Source organism: Pholcus phalangioides, unplaced genomic scaffold (assembly GCF_987345545.1).
Source record: "Pholcus phalangioides strain wild (caught in Gottingen) unplaced genomic scaffold, Ppha-v1.0 ptg000017l_1, whole genome shotgun sequence".
Classification (NCBI taxonomy): Eukaryota; Metazoa; Arthropoda; class Arachnida; order Araneae; family Pholcidae; genus Pholcus; species Pholcus phalangioides.
This window is the reverse complement of record NW_028301610.1, coordinates 58424387-58446289: the sequence shown is the minus strand read 5'-3', so window position 1 is coordinate 58446289 and position 21903 is coordinate 58424387. Positions and strand designations below refer to the sequence as shown.

The following is a 21903-nucleotide window of genomic DNA, read 5'->3' as shown; positions in this document are numbered from 1 at the left end:
AAAACGATTTGCGGGGTTAGCATCGCTAGGTCACTGGGATTTTTTTTTAAGACCGTAAAAAAAACACAGCCGGTGGCGCTGGTACGAGTGACTTCGGTGGAAATATGCCAATGAGGCGATTATAAGAACTTGAGCTCCTAATCCACAAACCGTTCACCGTTGTAAACCGCGTACGTGGACCTGCTGCACTCTGCCGTTGCTGGATTTGTGACTCGCCTGCAATGTGTTGTCCCCTGCGGGGGTGGTCATGTGGAACACATACTGCTGTAATAAACGATTGGGAGGCATTTTCTGTTCCAGGCCATTTTATAAGAAATTTAAACTGTTGGAGCACTAGGGAAAAAAGGGCACTCGAAGCGGAGTAAGCTCCATTGTGTTCGTACAAATGACATAGCAAGCGAAAATTTCAAATTTTAATATTTTTATTGATTAATAATTTTATTAACTAATGAAATTAATAATTAAACACTTTAATTATAACTCTCTCTGTGTTAATGTATAACATGCAAAACGGCACTAGCAGAGATGTACAAACTGGGAAAAAACATAGCAAGAAATTTATCAGAAGTTTACAGAGCGTGCTGCAATCAAAAATTTTGCACAAACATTGTGTTGGCATTTATTCAAAACAATATAAAAAAACATGCGAGGTAGCATCTTTTTGTACATGCAATAATTTTCTAGGTGAAGTTGTATAGCACAGGCAGAACAAGAGAGTATAACATTTTCAATAATATGTGCATGAAGGTACGCAAAAAATGCACAATAGGCAAAAACAAGAGTGCGTACGGTATGATCGAAAAGGGTTGCGTGGTGCTGGCATTGATTCAAAACAATATAAAAAAACACATGCGAGGTAGAAAATTATTGCAAGTACAAAAGGAAGTAACGATGACATTGTATAGCACATGAGGAAAAATTGTTTTTCAAAAAAGATTCTTTTTTTTATCGAAAACAACTGGAAACTGGGCTTAAACAACCACAATTAATTTTAATCATTATTTGGATGACCATAAGTATCGTTTTTCCTGGAACATTCCTGTATTTTCACGTGATTTAATAATATACTACTAGTGCACACGAAATTTTTTTGAGAAAGACACAACTAGATGAGCATTTTTTCCATCCAAATGGCCAAGAAAAAAGCTTGATTTAGTTGGAAAATAACTAAGTTACATTGTTCTAGCTTGAGCAGGCACTAAAGAAACACATGCAAACACTCAAATTTTAGAATTTTTTCCTTGTTTTTATTTTCCATTCTACCTTTTTTTCCAATGTTAAAATGTAGATGTTGATTTCTATCTTTTTTTCAATTATAACAAGAAAACAATCCAAAAAGAACACAATCTGAACATTTTTCATCTCTTATTGTTTTTAATTGAATAAAAAGTAGTCCGCATTTGCGAATAATAAATTCTCAACATTAAATTCCCGTTTATAATCGTCTCAAATCTCATCATAAACACAGCTCCTGCTAAAAAGTCGTTTACATATGATACCCCAGGTCTTGATTGGTATTTTTTTATGGTTTATTATTACTGTATGGCTTCGCTTGAGAGTGACCATTGGCTATCTTCATCACAAAGAGATACTGTTACCAACACATCTCCCAAAGACAGACGCCATGTGCTATTCTCCCCTTCCCCCACCTCTCTAATTTTTACAAACATTCCAGATTCAGTAGTGACACACTCACTCTTCAAGTATTGTATACACAGAAACACTCATGAAACTACAATACAGTGGAACACTCGTTAATACGACTCTCATTTACTCATTCATTATACACGTTTGGCTTTGGTCAGTTTATTCCTATACATATTAATGTTAAAATATTTAATTTATCAGACGCACAACATCAATTACACGGCGTTTTCATTTTAACTGGAACCCCGAAACGCAGTAAAAATTTCATTCCTGTCAATAGGATTTCAATTTTTTTTGTAGGTAACAAAAGATGTCACTGAAATGAATATTTTCACGAATATTATCGCCAGAAAAGCCATAATTTTTAGTATGATTATAAAACGGATACATAAACATTCAGCAAGCTGATGATCCCTTTAAAGTGGGTTCTAAAATGGTTTATTGTAAGTTTTTGAGAACTGCGGCGAGCCATAAACAAAATTTACATTTGTCGAAAGGCAACTATACTAGATGTACAAACCATACTACTTCGCATACATGTTCCTTCCGAGTTTTCCCATTGTGTGTTAGTGCTTCGTTCCCAGGCATTTGCAATTGGGCTGCTGGTGAGAAACAAATACAATATATGAGTTCGTTCTTTCATTTCCAGTAGAATTTCTTTTGGTTGTGGTATCTTGCTTCCTAGTGGCTGCGTGGAAGCAGTTTTTCTTAATTTCTGAAAAAAAGAAAAGCCCCCCCCCCTTCTCTCTTGAACGTAAAATGAAAATTTCGACCAAAAAAATCTAGATCTGTGAAAGAGTGAAACTTGTGAAGAAATTAAATATGCCGAGTTGCTTTTGGTGACGGATGCAAAAAATATAATAAATATAAATAGTATTGTTTCGCAGAAAATCTTACAAATTTGTATTTTTTATTATTATTAATATTAATAATTAATATTATTAATAATAATAATTAATATTATTAATAATAATAATTAATCGTCATAACAAGCGTCCACTGTAATTAGGAGTTATAAAATCTGATTTCTTATGCGGTCCATGTCTTATATCTACATACATATACGGCCCGTAGTGAAATAAATGACATATATATATATAATGACATGTCCTGACTGATTGACTATCGTCGAGCCGAAACCACTAGACTTATGAATATGAAGTAAAGACTCGCTATAGCCCGGTTCACATGTGCAGTAAAACATCCCGGGAAGTTCACGGTAACGGGGATTTTTGCTACAAACCGTTCACATGACGTTAAGTTTATGCCGGTAATCCCCCCCCCCTCTTCTTTCCGGAAGTCGTCACTGGTTACGTAGGTTGAACGGACGTGATTGATTCAAGATGGCTGACGAAGGAGCTTATAGTAGTTTTCGCGGAGCAAAGGATTCTAGGAGAGAAGATCGGTGTCGACCACCAATCCACCCCAAGAAAGATGGGCTTTTTTGATGAGCTTCTCTCCCACCTTTTTCTTCCCTACGAGGGAAAAAAAGTTGTCATGCCGGTAATTATCACCAAAGCGACCCCCAATCTTGCACATGTGAACGGAGCTTAAGAAGGGGTTTTTCAAAATTCGACCCTCAAGGGGGTCATAAGAGGATTTAAATGCTATGTATAGCACCGTTCACATGTACAATAAAACATCCCGGGAAGTTCCCGGTAACGGGGATTTTCGCTACAAACCGTTCACATGACGTTAAGTTTATGCCGGTAATCCCCCCCTCTTCTTTCCGGAAGTCGTCACTGGTTACGTAGGTTGAACGGAAGTGCTTGATTCAAGATGGTTGACGAAGGAGCTTATAGCAGTTTTCGCGGCACAAAGGATTATGGGAGAGAAGGTCGGTGTCGACCTCTAATCCACCCCAAGAAAAATGGGCTTTTTTTGATGAGCTTCTCTCCCACCTTTTTCTTCCCTACGAGGGGAAAAAAGTTGTCATGCCGGTAATTACCACCAAAGCGACCCCTAATCTTGCACATGTGAACGGGGCTTATAGGGAAATCATGCCGAGTGAAAACCACTGGAACTATAAATTGAAATTTGGTCAGTATCTTCATTTTATGATGCAAAGACTCGCTAAGAAGGAATTTCTCAAAATTCACTCCCTAAACGGGTCTCGAGGAAGAATTTTCGGATTACCAAATTCGCGCGAGCGAAGCCGCGGGTAACAACTGGTCTAGAATAGGCACGTTGTTTGAATACTTTTTCTAATTGAAAGTATGTTTTTATACCCAACGGTTCACGGTTGTTTGAGCTGAAATGGACTTTAGTATTCACCTCGTATATAAGGCATTGACTTTTATATGGAGCCAAGGCGTCTGCCGAGAAATATTCCGTTTGTTGAGCTCGAAACATTTTTTTTCCTTTTACCCGTGACTAATAAACTCGTAGTAGTCGTAGATTGCACATGCAGTGAATTCGAGGAAGTGATTGCATTTTTACAACATGACACAATAAACGCAACAGGTGTTAGCGTGTAATATTTTGAGTGTTTCTCCAGCAAGACCCGTCACACGGAAACCGGCAAATGCCTATTGTCAATTGCTAGACACGTTTTGATGACACATCTGATCATTTTTATGGATGCGAGAGTGATGTGTGTATTACAGTAAAGCAGGGGTCTTCAGCGCATGGCCCGCGGGCCACATTTGACCTCGGAGCTTTTTGCGGTGGCCCGCCATCATATTCGGGAAATGGTTGAGAAACGATTAATTCTAGAATTCATAAAAGTAATTTTCGAATTCGTAAAAGAAATAATTTCGGAATTGGGGAAAGAACTCTGACACAAATTGATGAAAATTCTGGATTAATGAAAGAAATAAGTTTAGAATTTTTGAAACAAGGAATTTCAGAGTTAGTGAAAAAAATAACTTGTGAAATTATTTCTTATTGACTTATAATTTCTGATAGAAATTATTTCACAATCAATAAAAGAGTAAATGCATAATTATTGAAAGAAATGATTTCAAGATATATATTGAGAAGAAATTCAGAATTACCGAAATAATCATTTAAAATGATTTTATATTAAAATTGATTAAATTAATTCTGAGATTAATAACTTATCAGAATTTTTATGAAAAAAACAAAATGGAAATTTTCGATTTGGCCCGCCATAGATCAAAGGTTGAAGACTCCTGCAGTAGTCTTGATAATCCGATTTGACAACAATTTTCAGGGGAGAACCACCTCCCTTTTTATTTTATGTTAAATATGTCGTGTATAACGTGTAGTAAAAAATTAAGAAAATAGAAGGTCCATCCCTGGGCCGTCGGGCACTTATTCTTACCTGGTGCAAATGTCTTGAGACCTACGAATTCGTATTTGCTCTTTCGTTTTTAGTTCTTGATTCACCGCCTTATTTCATTAGATTAGGGCAGCCTGTCCTCTTTATAACAAAAGCCAAAGCCGGTTCCACACCAGCAGAGATGTCCAGAATTCCGCAGCGCAAAAAGCTCGGCAAAGCTCTTTTGATGTATCATAGACCGAACACATGATCTTTCTGCTATATAATGTATTACTTTCTTCTACATAATTTCCTTTTAGGATATTTCTTTTATGATAATATATATTAAGATATGATATAAAACATATTAGCTTCGAATCGCACACAACACGTTGATTGAGCATTCTGCTACGGTCCGGAGAGTCAAGTCATTATCTTGCACGGTCTTCGCACTTGTGTTATATCGAACCACTGGAAGAATATATATATATGTAATTATCAGATTAACCCAGGCTCCTAGTGGTCCAATATACATTTAGAAAAAACCGATGACTCATGAAAATGAAAAGAAGGAATCAGTTAAATTTCATTAGCTTTTAATATTTAATCAAATGGTCATATGAAAAGAATGAGTTATATTTACACAAAATTAAAGTCAATTAGAAAAATCCATTTCCACGATATCAAATTCTGCATAATACATAAACAAAATACTGTATGTTCAATTATAATAATTTTAACTTGATGTTGGAATATCTCTCTTTTAATCACTTTTTATACCTAATTTCACCATCTCTGCCCCCGGTTAATTCCTCCTAATTTAGATCTTAACTAAACGTCTATAATTTACTAGAATTGTGGTAAGAATTTCTTTCCTACCTTTTCCTCCATCCCTTTCATCACGGATGATCGCCGCTCCTGATGCTACAGTTCAAATGTGTTTAAACAGAAAAAACTACATTTTTTTTCAACTTGATTTCTAGCTTGCACTAATCAATCTGCTTTAAATTTTCAAAGATTCCAAAAAGTAAAGTTTTGAGGGGTACCAACCCCCTATTTCTAATTGGTAGTCCGGCTTCAAAGAAAGATCCTTCCATTGGGTGATGAGGATTACGTAGGTACAAATAGTATTAAAATTGACATCATTGGTCAAGGTTCACCCCCTACGATCTTTCGAAGCATATGGGAGGAAGATGTTTTCTGTGGGGGGGGTCGTACAAAAAAAAGAAGGAAAAGAAAAGTGGAGAGGAAACAAGAAAGTCAGAAATAAAGTCAATTGCCTGCAGGTGGCAATACAATGGTCAATAGGCTTCAGTATATAGGGGAGAGAGAGAGAAAAGAAGAATACGGAGCGGCTATTACGCAAACTTTGAAGGGGCCCTTTAAGTAAGTGGCCATAAAATTAAGGAGTGTTGATGGAGGCGAAAGAGCATGTTTTTTACAATTTAAATGGCTCAAGTCCCCTTTTCCCTTTTCTCTTATTATTATATTATATTGGGCTGGAAATTGGACCTCTCCCGCTTCATCTGATAGCGATGGCTATTGACGCCATAGCAATGCACATCCATCTTGCGGAAAAAGAAAAAAAAAAAACGAAAAAAAAAGAAAATATAAGTCGGGAGATTACAATACTGGCAATAAAATTATGTTTGCTCTTCAAAACATGAATGAAAACCTGGTATGTACAAATGTACATCACTTGACACAAAGGTAAGCAATGTAGGAATGCATTGAAAAGAATACTCGTACCTAGATATACATATGCGAAAAGAAAAATATATATATATGTAATATAATACTTAGAAGTGAATATACATTATGTGTTGTAGATATATACATGTGCTTCGATATTGTCGTAAGTGAATTGCAGATAGATAATATAAGCAGAAATAAAATAATATACCAAAGATCTTTGCAAAAATCACTGAGCATGAAATACACAGAAGCTTTTAAAATTTCATGAATTCATAACGTAGATTACGTATCATCCCTTTCGATGATTTATCGGAAGTACTTTTTTTTTTTTTTTTTTTTCTTTTTTTCGGAATAGCGAAGATACATATAATTTCTTCGGATAACGTCACAAAAATATATCAATAATACGTTTAGACATAGCAACAAGAAAATCACTGTTGCATTTATCACTGAAATAAATGTAACATTAAGTGTCGCAGAACATGTTTCCCTGAAAATGCTGCGCATTGATTCGAGATAAGTTACAGCACATTCATTACTCTGAACTTCAACGTACTTGTTCAGTGCCTCGAGAGTTATTAGTTCGAAAGTGTACATTTTCAAAATCCAGCTGTACAGGAAACAAATTGGCTTGTCGTGGCTCAATCCGCACTAGACCACGACCACCTAGATAACCGGCCTTTGCATAGCGTTGTGACGTCACTGGAAGTAGTGCTAAACCTCCGCCTCCTTAAGCCTAACGATCTGATCAGATACGGCGACGATATTTTTTGAAGTTTTTTTTTCTCCCTGAAGAATTTGAATCACGTAGCCAGTCGGGAAATTTTCTTAAAAGACATCGATAATTTTTTCAACTATATACACAAACATTAATGACCCATTTAAAAAAATTCTTTTGCCCTTTCCCATTAGTTATGCACTGCACTATTCACTTTTAAAACTAAACAATGATTTCATAGATCTCTCTCATTGTAGAGAGAGAGAGTCATCTAATTCCTTAATTTTTTTTTTCTATTTGAAAAAGAAAAAACCCAATCATTCTGTACAGTATTATTTCTATAAATATGAGACTTTTTTTTTTTTTAAAAAAATCGAGTGTTCCTAAAATTAAACCTTTGCAGAAATATCTTGAAACTTCTGATTTTTGAACTGATGAATGAGAAAAAAAAAGCCTTGTATCTTTTTTACTCCTAAATATTATTTGATAGCAATAAAAGACACCATAATAATGTCAAATTGGAAAAGTTTATTTACATGTTTCAAAAAATATTGACACAACTTTATTTTACATGAATATCACATCCTTTCATTGATGTAGGAAAAACAAATCCGTCCACACATGTAATAAATTGAAAAATACACATTTGATAAATGATTTCAATAACTTGATTTTTCAATGATTTTCAGTAATTTCAAATATATTTTGATTTCAAAAATACGCAATTCTGATTTTAATATAAGTTGGTGGTTATGAGTAAACAGTACAGTCAAAAATAAATATATTTTTTGTGATCATCTGTGGCGTGTACCAAGTAAGACACTATGGAACCCCGATAACTTGAAACCCAAAGACTATCGAAAAATAATTATGTTGACTTAAGCAGATGTCAAGTTAGCGAATTTTATTTCATTTTGCTTCAATTTTTAAAAACTTTTTATGTATGTAATATTGTTGAACACACACACATAATTCTAGATATTCACAAATTCATAAAAAAATTTTCATATCTGCAATTTCCTACAAAAAGTTTTTGTATTGGGAATCTCAAATTTTAGGTGGAAGGGGCATATATTTTAATTGTTGGAAGTTGTTATTTGTGAATGAGCGTTGCAATTGACCAAACAGATAAATTTCCTCCCCTCATTTAAAACATATCAATTTAGCTTTCTAGTGTCTTCTCTCACACTCAAAAATCATTCACAGCTGTGGCTGTCATATCAAACGGGTTGAGTTTTCAGGTTCCAAACAGAGAAATAACGGGAAGTAACCCTACTGAAAGGAGTGGAGAGAATTTGACGAATATTAATAAAGAAATAGCAGAAACAATGAAAAATACAATTTTTCACATACGAGAGTAATGACGCAAAATTTTTTGAACTGATCAACGCATGGGTGATTTCTGAGTATAAGTTACGGTAATGCAGTTTAAATTGTAGTCGACTTGAGTGGGATATGGTTCTCATGTATCAAATTGAAATATTTTCCCCAATGAATCGAATATAGTGGCAACCATATAAATAATAAACGGCGAGTTATCAAAATTGCACTGTACTAAATTTAACGCTTTAAAATACTCATGTTGCGATACAAAAAAACAAGTTAGTGAATAAAATTGGAGGTTGATGTCTCCTTCCCAAATCACAGTAATGTTATATGAAGACATGCTTGCATTTAACGATTATTTTTTAAAATCATTTTTGTCGTAACAGACTGTTCCGAATTATATCTGCACCATATTAAAAAAAAAACCTACTTGGAAAGTATGAACAAGTAATAATCCTTTGCCTGATAGGCATAATTGAAAAGAAACCAACGATAAAGGCAAAGCTATGATTCAAGCGAAAGCATTGATTTTTTTTTTTCATGACTTTTAGGGGGTCATGATTTTTTTCTTACTCTGAAACGGAGTTCCTCACTCAAAGTCTGAAAATTTTCATAAAACATTAGAAATTCATGGCTTTTCCTTATTGTTTACCTTCATCGTTGGTCACCTCTTCGAATATTTAGAAAGTTTTTGTATTTGTCTATTACCTTTCACTTGGCATTTTTTCCTTTCTGTTTCAAATTCATCACAAGTCATTTTTTTATAGAAATTATTTGAGAATGCATCAGTAATAAAACATACGTACTCATATACATGACCTCAGAGTGTTATCCATAAATGTTTTTCACATCTTTCTGATAGAAAAATTTCCCTTTCAATCAATAAATTGCATATACACATTTCAAACTCCTACCGGTTTCATATCCTTTTTCTCTCTGGCTTGTTTTGAAGTGTGGAACAGTGAAACGCGAGAGTCCCAGTGTACAAAAACACATGGAAGAACCATCTGAATTGACCATAGTAAAAAAATTTGTGACCTGACTCGATGGATATGAAACAGCAACTCCCTGGCATCCTATCAATCACGAACATACTCCTACCCTGCAATAATTGTTGTAATTATTACGTACAGAGTTACAAGAGAAACGCAATTATCTTAAGTCTGTTTCTAAAGGCTCTTGGAAGTCTTCACAGCGTGACTACACAACTATCTCTGGCAAATTGGTAGTAAAATTCAAGCAAACTGTCAGAGTATTACATTTGATCTTTGAAAGGCATCACCGATGGTCGAAGTGATTCAACAGTGGTACATCATTGAGACAGTTTCTCGAGACCTTACTGTATCCGTAGATTTGCCGATCAGGAAGCTTGTTGAATTCGTTGATGGAGGATAGATAATGTTGTCATGACCGTGTTTGGTGCTGAGCAGATAATGAAATCAGGAACGCTTCCTCAGGGTTCATAATGGCTTGTTGAGAATCTGGCTTGAAATGTGGTTTACATACCTGTAAAATGAGAGAGAAGAGCCCTTATAAAAATTTATGGCATTAAATCAATTTATTTTGAAAATAAAAATTTTGAAAAAATAAAATTTGATATAATTTTATTTTATGATTACAATTTTTTTTCTCTCTACTATCAAAAGATTTCCTACTTGTAGGTACATCTTGAGACAATAAGTTTTCTAAAAAATATTTTTGAAAATATCTAAGCATAAAAAAAGGTAAAACTTTCATAATACTCACAATGTTAAAAGTATATGACAAATTTTCATAATGATTAAGTTTTTAAAAAAAAATTAGAAATTAAGAAAGGAAAAAAAATTCCCAAGGTGAACAATTCTACGTTAATTAATGCATGCCTAATTTTCATTGAGTTCATTGCCAGTAAGAAATTGAACTAATGTTAACTTTTTAAAATTATGAAAAGATAAAATAAGAAAAATTGTTCAAATAGACAAAAAATTAAGTAATATGCTCTAAACACAAATACTGTACCTCATCTGTTCAATGAATGATCAGTTTTTAAACTGTGTTCAAAATTGAACAGATGAGGTACAGTATTTGTGTATAGAGCATATTACTTAATTTTTTGTCTATATTATTGGAGTTAGATTAACAAAACAGCAACAGAAAAAAAAAAGTTAAACTTTCATTTGTATCGAAGTTTGTTGATGCGGAAAAAAAATATATACCATATTGATATATTATATCAAAAAAATCAGCGATTTTGCACTTCATGATTAAATTTCGACATGGAATAGCCTTCAACATTATCATAAAACTAGTGGACTAATGCTCTTATAACCAGAAAAATTCAAGAAAATTTCAATAAATAATACAAGAACGTTCTTACCTTACTATTGCTGGTAATTTCGAAAACCTTTCGATGGCATGCTATTTCTCGGCATCTGAGCACGGAGACTTTTGGATCATTCCGTCAGTTTAATTTATAATTCGGCACGACTATCGTGAACGGCATGAGAAATATATAAAAATACAAATTCGAAAAAACTGAGAGTTAAAATAAAATTATAAAAACACGTGCGAAGCAGAGATGAAGAACAAACAAACACGTTCAATCGTGCTTCGCTGAGTAGGGTCATGGAGGAACGATAGCACTACTCTTGCTGACGTCACAGCATTCCTGATCACGTGTGCAGAGGCCGGTTATCTAGGTGGTCGTGACTAGACCCAATGTCAGGAATCAGTCCTCATGATGTTCAGCGTGGGTTGCACTTTGCAGCGAATGTGTATCGTAGAGAGCGTCGAATGTGTTTGTTCTTTTCACATGTCAGTCACTGAATAGAGGACGACGCTGGAGTACTGTCGAAGCGAAAATTATTTAACTAAAATATTACAAAACGAATTATTCGACCGTTCGTTCGTGTTCAGACGTGTAGTCAGTCCCGAACACTATTTGTTACACAGACGACTGAGGACAACCAAAGTGCGACACCGGCGATGCATCTCGTTCCGTAGGCGTATCCAAGAGAAATTGCACGTAAACAATTTCAGTGTATGGTGTCTGGAAACGGCAGTTCAATGTGAAGTTTTGAACACATTAGTGAAGTTAGCAAATTTCTTTGCTTGAAGATATCACTGCCACATTACTCGGTGAACCATCGCATCAACGAGTCTGAGTGATCGATGTCGTTGTCTGCTGAAAAGGAATTTGCATCGTTCGAACGGCGAGTTTGAAACAGTTGATAACTGTCTCCTCTAAGCAGAGTTAATTGAAATTTGTGAGCGGTGTCCTGAGAGTACGGGCACATTTCACTTATGAATTATGAACTTTGAAGGAATATAGAAACATAGAATATAAAACATTTGGCAGAGAAAGAAAAAATCATACCACAGCGATCATTTATAATCATTCCCAAATTAAACTTGTTTAAATGCTCAATATAAATATTAAAACCCTAATAACTCTGAGGGATTATAGATTCCAACATCAAATTATACTACACTAATACGCAGTATGTTGTATTCTTAACACAAAATTGCATATATGCTATATGTGGATATTAACATGAAAGTACTTGCATTCATAAGTGTACAACATTAATACTTTTGTTCCTCATGCACATTTTCAACATTTTGACAAAATTTTTTTTTTTTTCTCTTCGCTTCCATTTTTTCTTCTTTCATAATTTCATTTTTTCCTTAATTTCATTTTTTTCATCCTTATTTTGTTTTTGTCTTTTTTGTATACTTTCATTTCCCCCTTTTTTTTTTCTCTATACTTTCATTTTTTTTCTATACGTTCAATTTTCCTTTTATAATTTCATTTTTTTTTCTTTCATCTTTTCATCATCATCCTGGTCACGGCACCATTGTTATATCGAACCACTGGAAGAATATATATATATGTAATTATCAGATTAACCCAGGCTCCTAGTGGTCCAATATACATTTAGAAAAAACCGATGACTCATGAAAATGAAAAGAAGGAATCAGTTAAATTTCATTAGCTTTTAATATTTAATCAAATGGTCATATGAAAAGAATGAGTTATATTTACACAAAATTAAAGTCAATTAGAAAAATCCATTTCCACGATATCAAATTCTGCATAATACATAAACAAAATACTGTATGTTCAATTATAATAATTTTAACTTGATGTTGGAATATCTCTCTTTTAATCACTTTTTATACCTAATTTCACCATCTCTGCCCCCGGTTAATTCCTCCTAATTTAGATCTTAACTAAACGTCTATAATTTACTAGAATTGTGGTAAGAATTTCTTTCCTACCTTTTCCTCCATCCCTTTCATCACGGATGATCGCCGCTCCTGATGCTACAGTTCAAATGTGTTTAAACAGAAAAAACTACATTTTTTTTCAACTTGATTTCTAGCTTGCACTAATCAATCTGCTTTAAATTTTCAAAGATTCCAAAAAGTAAAGTTTTGAGGGGTACCAACCCCCTATTTCTAATTGGTAGTCCGGCTTCAAAGAAAGATCCTTCCATTGGGTGATGAGGATTACGTAGGTACAAATAGTATTAAAATTGACATCATTGGTCAAGGTTCACCCCCTACGATCTTTCGAAGCATATGGGAGGAAGATGTTTTCTGTGGGGGGGGTCGTACAAAAAAAAGAAGGAAAAGAAAAGTGGAGAGGAAACAAGAAAGTCAGAAATAAAGTCAATTGCCTGCAGGTGGCAATACAATGGTCAATAGGCTTCAGTATATAGGGGAGAGAGAGAGAAAAGAAGAATACGGAGCGGCTATTACGCAAACTTTGAAGGGGCCCTTTAAGTAAGTGGCCATAAAATTAAGGAGTGTTGATGGAGGCGAAAGAGCATGTTTTTTACAATTTAAATGGCTCAAGTCCCCTTTTCCCTTTTCTCTTATTATTATATTATATTGGGCTGGAAATTGGACCTCTCCCGCTTCATCTGATAGCGATGGCTATTGACGCCATAGCACTTGGCGACTGTTGGCCAGTCTTTGGTGAGCCCCCGCAACCGGTTTCGTGCTGTGGCTACGTAAAATCGGACCATTTAAATCGTCCGTGCTGTGCTAGCTACATCTCAAATTCGGTTTTCACTCTGCGGAATTCTGCAGAGTTCTGCTAGTATGAATCCTTAACAAGGGCTCCAGCCTTAGGGTGCTTGAAATTCGGGTTTTTAACCAATCGGAGACGACACTAGTTTCCAGAATCGGAAATACGGACGCACTATGTTCACACTCTTAGAAAGCCGATACGAAAATGATTTTTTTTGTGTTTTTTTTTATACTATAAATTACTTTAGTACGAATGCCTGTGAAAAATTTTGCCTGAAGGCCCTGGAAGTTTTCGTCAAATGACTCGTTCGGCCTGACACCGGTCTATGTCATTTTTTCAAACTTTAGAGCAGTGTTTCTCAACCGCTGGGCCCTGCCATCAGTCAAACCAGGCCGTGAGGGATTTGCTGTTTCATTTTTCCTCATTTATTTTCCATTAGTCGTGTATGGCCGGGCTTTCCTCTAACAAAAAAGAAATCAACCGGGTCGCGGGCTTCCAAAGGTTGAGAACCACTGCTTCAGAGGAGACGCGATGAAAGTTATCGCTTAAAAAATATATAATTTTTTTGCCTTAAAAGTAACATAGATCGTTATTCCGTCTGAGAAGATAACTGAGGCGCAATGACGAGAGACATAGACCGTTGTTCCATTTATAGAAATCGCAATTGCAGCTGTTTAAAATGGCATAGCAACGAACGACCTATGCTGGTTTCTTCAAGAGCTGACTTGAACGCGTAGCGGAAGCAATAATTCGATCAAAAAACCAATTTCGAAAAATTGTAACAATCACCGTTATTCGGCCGAGCGCTTCAAATTAAAATCGCTGGCATTCGTAAAAGAAGAAATGAAAAAAAGCACTTGCTTGTCAAAAAAACAGTGAGGTTGTGAGAAGGAATTTCGAAAAATTCCCATCGCCTCGGATTATCCGGAACTTTGAACTCTCAAGACTCGAATTATCGAGACTACTATATTATGTCGGGTAAAATTTTTGACCAATAACTTCTTTTTCAGAAATCGCATGAGGCTCAAGCCTACGCAAGCCATCTATATGATTGTCAACAATCGATGTATAACGAGTCTTTCTCGAACTGTTGCTGAGGTGTATTGGGAGTACAAAGATAACGATGGATTCCTTTATGTGACATACACTGCGCAAGAAATGTATGGCTGAAACGTGTCCCATTCGTAAGTTTTTAAAAATTCTTGGTAAATTTTCTTCTTTGTCACGATTCAGTATCGGAGCCGCATTTATGGTTTTGCCGCCTGTGAGCGCTACATAAATTTTGCCGCTCTTCTCCCGTTTTTCTCAGTCACCTCGTTGGGCATTTTGCCTGTTGTGGCCTTGTATTTGTATTTATAGTAAATTTCCTTGATTACTCTTTCCTCGAATCCACCACACTGTGCTATAACCCGCTTGGCTACCCCCACTCTTGCAAGTACATGTGTCTCAAAATTACTCTTTTGGTCAAATCTTCTGACTCTTTTGGTCACTCCCATGCTCACACACACTCTAAGTCACTCTTTTAATTATTCACGTGCTTGTACACTGTTTTGGCCTCTCGCATGTTTGCACACTTTTGGTCACTTACATACTTGCACACGCTCTTGGCCACTCTTTTGGTCGCTCACTGACATGATTCCTTGCTTTATAGGTCACTTTTTTTTATCATTTACACATGCTCTGTCGTTTTTTTTTTGGTCATTCGCATGATTGCACACCCTCTAGGCCACACACTGACCTGGTCCCTCGCTCTGTAGGTCACTCTTTTGTTCATTCACATGCTTGTTCACGCTGTAAGTCACTCTTTCGCTCACTCACTGGCCTAGTCCCTTACTATCTCGGCAGAGGCAGATTTATTTAGGGTTATACAAATTTTTCCACCCTTCTCCCATTTTAATTTTTTTGGCCACTCATTCCTCAAATTTGCCACCCTGGGCTGTAGCCCACTAAGCCCCCCTGTAAATACGTCACTGTTTGGTATGGAACAATTTAAGTGAAAATTTAATGCTGACTGGTGTCTCTTTTCAGGTATTCATATTGAATTCTCCCTACACACTTAAGATGCAGGCAAAACTTTATTTTTGCTACAGCCGAGTTCTTTACGTGGATCGTTTGGTCTGGCGTTCTTTATTTGATGATGCTGCTGGCACTGTGATAGTCATCTTAACAGTAACTATGTAAACATAATACGTACATTTCCAGCAAGGGTTTATTCCTTTGTGTTTTCCATTACATGGCATGTAGTTTAATAAGTTTCCATAATCATTTTGTATTAAAAAGTTTTACTGATGAATAAAGATTTCTTTCTTGAATTCATGTAAAAAAATAGAGAATTTTCGAAACTACTACAAAATGAAAAAAATTTTCAGACTCTCCAACTCTGTGATACGTCAATGAGATTGATGTAATAATTGTTCAGATGTGGATCTAAAAAATCCGAGCGTGGTGGGTTGCTGTGCCAAAGGCAATGAAATTTTCAAAACCAAAAGGGAAAATGTTTAATATAAATCCCGGTATGTATTATATATGAATTTTTAGACGACATTATAGAGAACCTCTCGATAACGGACACCCGAAAATTTCGTTCGCTAACGAGGAGTGCTTGTAAATAGGTAATGAGGGGAGTGTAATAATAACGGGGAGTGTCCGGTATGGGAGGTCTCACTGTAATACAGTACACAAGAACCAATCAAATTAAACTCAAATGAGTGAATTTATGAAGACAGAGAAAAAGTGTGGGTAAAAGAGTACGCACGCAATATTTTTTGAAAAAATATATCTTGATGTCCCCAAATTATTACGTAAAATATGATTTTGCCAATTTTTAATTTTTTTTTCTGGATGGAAGATTGATAGAAACTTTCACACAAGCTTTAAGTTACTATAAAGGACATTTCCTGCCGAATATGGGGTGACGACCGAATGCTAATGTATCTTAGGGTGTCGAAATATCTGGGTGATTTAAGTCCCGGTTACATAGGAAATGAAAAATCCGGTTTCCTTCACTCCGCGATTAGGAAAAACCTCAAAGGACAGGTAAAGGGGGTATGAAGGTTTCGACAGCTGGTTGATGCGAGGATAAATCCAGGAAAGAAAATTCAACTAGCCTTGCGGGGAATCGAACCTGCGTTCTCTCACTTGCCGGGCGAGAGCAGACTAGACTACAAAGCAACGAATTCTTTCGTTAGAGCTTGTGTGACCTGAAATTGTGAGCTTTGGCCTGAGTTAGGTCTGGCTGCTCAGCTCGCCCGAGCTCTAAGGAAAGAGGATTCGTTGTCTTTGTTGTCTAGGGTCCGACAAGTGAGAGGACGTGGGTTCGATTCTCCAGTTGGAGTGATCCACGGCATAATTACGGATCACTTGAGTGACGCGCAACAATTCCAGAATACTTAGCGGCTCGCGACACATTTCTAGAGCACTTGAGCAGTACGGACACATTCCTAGATCATTTTTCAATGTTATTCGAAATGACGATTTAAGAGGGCCCGTGTAGAAACTTGCGTGCAGTGGGAGAATACTTTTGTAGCTGGCCAAGGTTAAAGAGCGCAAGTATTTTGAATTTACTTATATATATACAATGAAAAAAAATAGATCACAATTTTCAATCGGATGATATCTAGAAATAAAATTCGTGCTATATTTTCTAACTGGATTTAAATCTCGGCAAGAAACTGTAATCCCAAATATGATCGAAAGGAGAACTATTTATGAAAAGATCACAGAATCCTGCAATTCGACGTTTAGTTTAACACGATGGTTTTTAAATGAGATGAGAATTGGCTGATAAAAACTCTACGTGTATTCCAGTAGTAAATAGAGGTGGAAACCGAGCGCGCCCTTGGCCCCTACTTTACACTTTTTCCTAATTTAAGGGGACCTAATATTTTTATGCCCGGGGCCGTCAACTGACCTTTATCCGCTTCTGGCCGTAACTTAATTTGCAGCATCTCCACGATACTGATTGTTGACTTAATACCGACATCTTGCGCTCCATTCTTGGTGTTGTGTGATAAAAATCCTCCTTTAGACCTCGGAAGTTATTAAAACGTTTTTGTCTCGCAGTAGTCGTTGCTATTGCCGCAATAGCAGAGGGCGGAGGTATGGTTCCAAGGACGCTGAACGGGAAAGGTGCCGAGTTTACGCTTTTTCTGTTCAAAGAAATGGATACTGGCCCCGGGCGATAGTAAATTTTCGTTCATACTTGTGCGGCCTGGGTTTCTGCATATTGTGATCACATTCAAAACCGGAGGAGGGGCAGTGGTCCGGACGGCATTTTTGATGGAATGGTATATTTAAGAAAAGGCAATAAATTTTCCTTTGTAAAATTATCGAATTTCACAGTGAAGGGGCAGTAAAATTACGTTTCCCGCCGAGAAAAAAAAAATCTTATTAGGCCTTGGTAAATCGGGTGCCACGGGTGGGGGCGAATTAACTGTTTTTGTTCGTTAAAAATTACGGCAGGAGTCAGCGCTAACGTGTCGACTTTTTTTCTCGCTGAAATAGGTAACCCTGACAGCAGCATCCGTAAACTCTATCAACCGCATTTATAAACCCCACATGTCGTTGATTCAATATTTTTCTGTTCATTTTATCCTAATTTTCCGTATTTCCCGCCATATTTCTATTGATTTTCGCACATTGCCACATATTAGGTTGATTCATATTATAGATTATATATTTTTGTACTTTTATGCGCCCTTTGTCAGCCATCTTGAATTGACCACCACGAAACGGCTATTCCTTGGCGCGAAAAAAAGTCGCCACGTTGGCGCTTACAAGTTTTATGGGAAATTTACCGAGGAAGACCGTGGAGTCCTTTTCTGTTGAAAATTATAGGGGGTGGGGAGGCTACCAAAATATTATATTGGTTCTAGGTGATGGAGTAAATGTGGTTGTTTTTTTGCAGACGTGTAGGTTGTATGTAGAAATAAATAAAATTACAAATTTCACAAAAACCAAACAATTTAAAAACTGGTTCATTTTCTCCTTCACCCTGGGGCAGTATTATTTTGGTGTCCCCCCCCCCCGTAATTTTTAACAGGAAAAGAGTAGACTCACCACCCTTTTCAGTCCAGCCCTAGGTGGAGATAGACTTTCAAGTCTTAGGGGTGCGGCATGATGATGTACGCCAACTCATATTGATATACATACATCAGTAGGCTCTGCCATTGACGCTGGGGGAAGTGTGGATTGCCCCTCCCTCAACGTATAATTAAAATTTATTTAATTTAATAATTTAAATAATTTATTTAATGATTTAAGTAATTTTTATTTAATAATTTAAAATAATATTGTTAAAAATTTAATTTTATAGTTTTTAATCATTATATTAAATTTCTTAATTTTTTTTTTTATTTAGTAAACAAATCACAAAAACAGACACATATATACAAATACAAACATACGCATAGGCACAAACATAAAAACACATAAATACATACGCTTAATGTATTTTAATAAATATTCTAAGAATGACCCAGCAAAAGAAGTCATCTCAAAGTATGTAGAATCAAACCGAGTTAATGATCAAGGGCGAACTCAAAAAGAAGCACTTATGCTAAATTAGAAATTCGCAGCAGAAAAAAAAACACTGCTGCTAAATATGAAATGGGTAAATTTTGACGTTCAAAAATTCTTGAAACTGAAGAGAACAAAAGTACAACTTAGATGTACAACATCAGCGGGGTGTAAAAACAAGAAGAATTATTACTTTTCTAATGAGTATTTCAAGTCTCTCCTCCGAACATTTTTTTTAAATTAGTGATTACCAAATCTCTAATCTTAATCTAAAAACACTTTGTTGTAACTATTTTTGAAATCCGAAAACTAAGTTTATAAATTTCTCTTCCCAATCTAACATTCACTTTCACCCTAATTTAATTTTCCATAATCGCAATTGTACTATTAATTCTGATTGTAATTGCTCATGTGTCGAACAAGTTACTACAATTAAATACCTTGGCGTGTACATTGATCACAATCTTAAATGGAAGAGTCATGTCAACTTCTTGCAAAAAAGACTACAGCTAGCAATTTATAAATTTTACTATCTCAAACCCTACTTGAATCAGTCGTTTTTACTAACTCTTTATTACTCCTTGTTTCACTCACTCCTACTATATGGTCTGTCTGGGGTTCTGACTACCTTACAACCCCCCCCCCCCATAATCAGCCTCCATAAGAGAATAATTAGAATCATCACAAATAATTTTACTACACCTTCATCAACATCTTGGAATACTTGCATTACATCAATTATATTTCTATAAATCTATTCTCCTCCTATTCAAAGGTCAATTCTCCTTGCCTTTAAATACATCTCGATCTTCAAATAGACTAAATAATATGTATTCACTTCCGTTGCCTCATAAAACACTGTTGAAGAAACATTTTACTTACCTTATCCCAAAATTCTACAATACATTACCACCAGAAATCACTCACAATACTAATTTATCATCCTTTAAAAAATGTGTCAAGCAATACGTTCACACTTGATGGTGTAGAAAATTTGTTTTAATGTTTTTCTCTTGCTCACACATACAGGGTGATCAGCGAATAAGCCCTTATTTCAAAATTAAATCTCTCCAACAAAGATCAATAGAATTATGCGGTAAACGGTACGTTTATTAGCAAAACTGTAAGAATGTTGTACAGAAATTTTGAAAATTTAGGTTTTTTTTTAATTTTTTAAAATTTAAAAAAGCAAAAACAAAACTGGAGATTTTGGGGTTAAGAAAATCCTCATTTTTGTGAAGAGAAATCACTGCATTCGCCTAAAGTTACTGCATGGGCTGCGGTATGCGCCATGTGTGCTGACAAATTGTTCCAAAATTTTAACGTAACGTTCAGTAGTAATCGTTTCTCGCACGAAGAAGGGGCCGATAATGCCTCTGGCGCATACTGCAGCCCATGCAGTAACTTTAGGCGAATGCAGTGGTTTCTCTTTACACAAATGAGGATTTTCGGAACCCCAAAATCTCCAGTTTTGTTTTTGTCTTTTTAAATTTTAAAAAATTAAAAAAAAACCTAAATTTTCGAAATTTCTGTACAACATTCTTACAGTTTTGCTAATAAACGTACCGTTTACCGCATAATTTTATTGATCTTTGTTGTAGAGATATTTAATTTTGAAATAAGGGCTTATTTGCTGATCACCCTGTATAATCCTTAAATAATGTAACAGTTTAATTTAATTACATGCCGCATCTAGTCGTTTTTGCTTTCATTCCAACATCCAATAAATTTATATTTTTAGTTGCAGCATGTAGAACTGGTTTTTAAATTGCACTCCTCTGTTGCCATGCATTTTTATATTAATTTGAATAATTTTTTTTTTTTTTTTGATTTTTTTAGTTGACACTATTCTGTTTTTCATACTAATTTTTACTAGCATTTACCAGAATGGGTCATTTTTTGATTGACTCCTTGGTAAATTTTTCTCTTTTTTTGTACTGTTATATAACAATAAATTTGATTTGATTTGAAAAAAAACTGCCATGTTAGCATTTATGTTTACATTTATTGGTTATTATAGGGAATGTAAAACTACAAATAGGCCTATATCAAGAAGTATCTTATGATATAAAAATTAAAAAAAATTTTTAAGTTTTCATGAAAGTTTTATCTACTTTGTGCCTTGGGAGAGGGGACACTGGTTGTTGTTGTTTTTTTTGAGTAAAAATTAATACTGTGTACGCTATATAGGGGCAATATATAAAAACCGTGCATTTTATTTACTGTCAAAATTTGTTTGTTCGTTTAAATAAAAAAAAGTGCTACAAAAAAACCAATTTTTTCTGCTACAAAAATCAAATTTTCATTTTCCACCCCTGCAGTCGTGTACTTTTTTGTCTACGAATGAAAGGCTTCAGCGATTTATAACAATCTTGACAAAATTTTTTCTTGCCAAAAATTAAGTGCCATTAAGTATTAAGCTGTTCCCAATTTTGTGTTCAAAATTAGGCATTTGTGTAGTGAAGCATTTCACTCATTCCCTTCAAAATCCTCAGCATATACAGGATGTTCTGTTAATGGACATCAAGAGGAACAAAAATTGCGATGGAACATGGTGTCGCAAACCACGTTGAGAGTGTGAACATCGCAAAACACGCATGCAGGTTTCGATGTCAAGCTGGAACGACAAAAAGTACAATAATAACTACAAAAAGATTTATTTGATTAATTATTATAAGAATTGTTTGAAGTGGCTGCCAGTCACGTCAATGTACAGTCTACAATGACGTAAAAACGATTCCCAGACGCGCTCGAAGATGC

General features: G+C 35.4%; 1 protein-coding gene across 1 annotated transcript in view; it reads left to right on the top strand.

Annotated features, from left to right (window-relative positions):
• The window catches only part of LOC149074175 (microtubule-associated protein 1 light chain 3 alpha-like), a 38807-nt gene extending 22888 nt beyond the window's left edge, over nt 1-15919 (top strand). The window contains exons 4-5 of the mRNA XM_089246369.1: nt 14637-14810; nt 15655-15919. Of these exons, the coding sequence (XP_089102495.1) occupies nt 14637-14796 (160 nt within the window). The 3' untranslated portion in view covers nt 14797-14810; nt 15655-15919. The remainder of the gene's footprint in view (nt 1-14636; nt 14811-15654) is intronic.
• Nucleotides 15920-21903: the final 5984 nt, after the last annotated feature.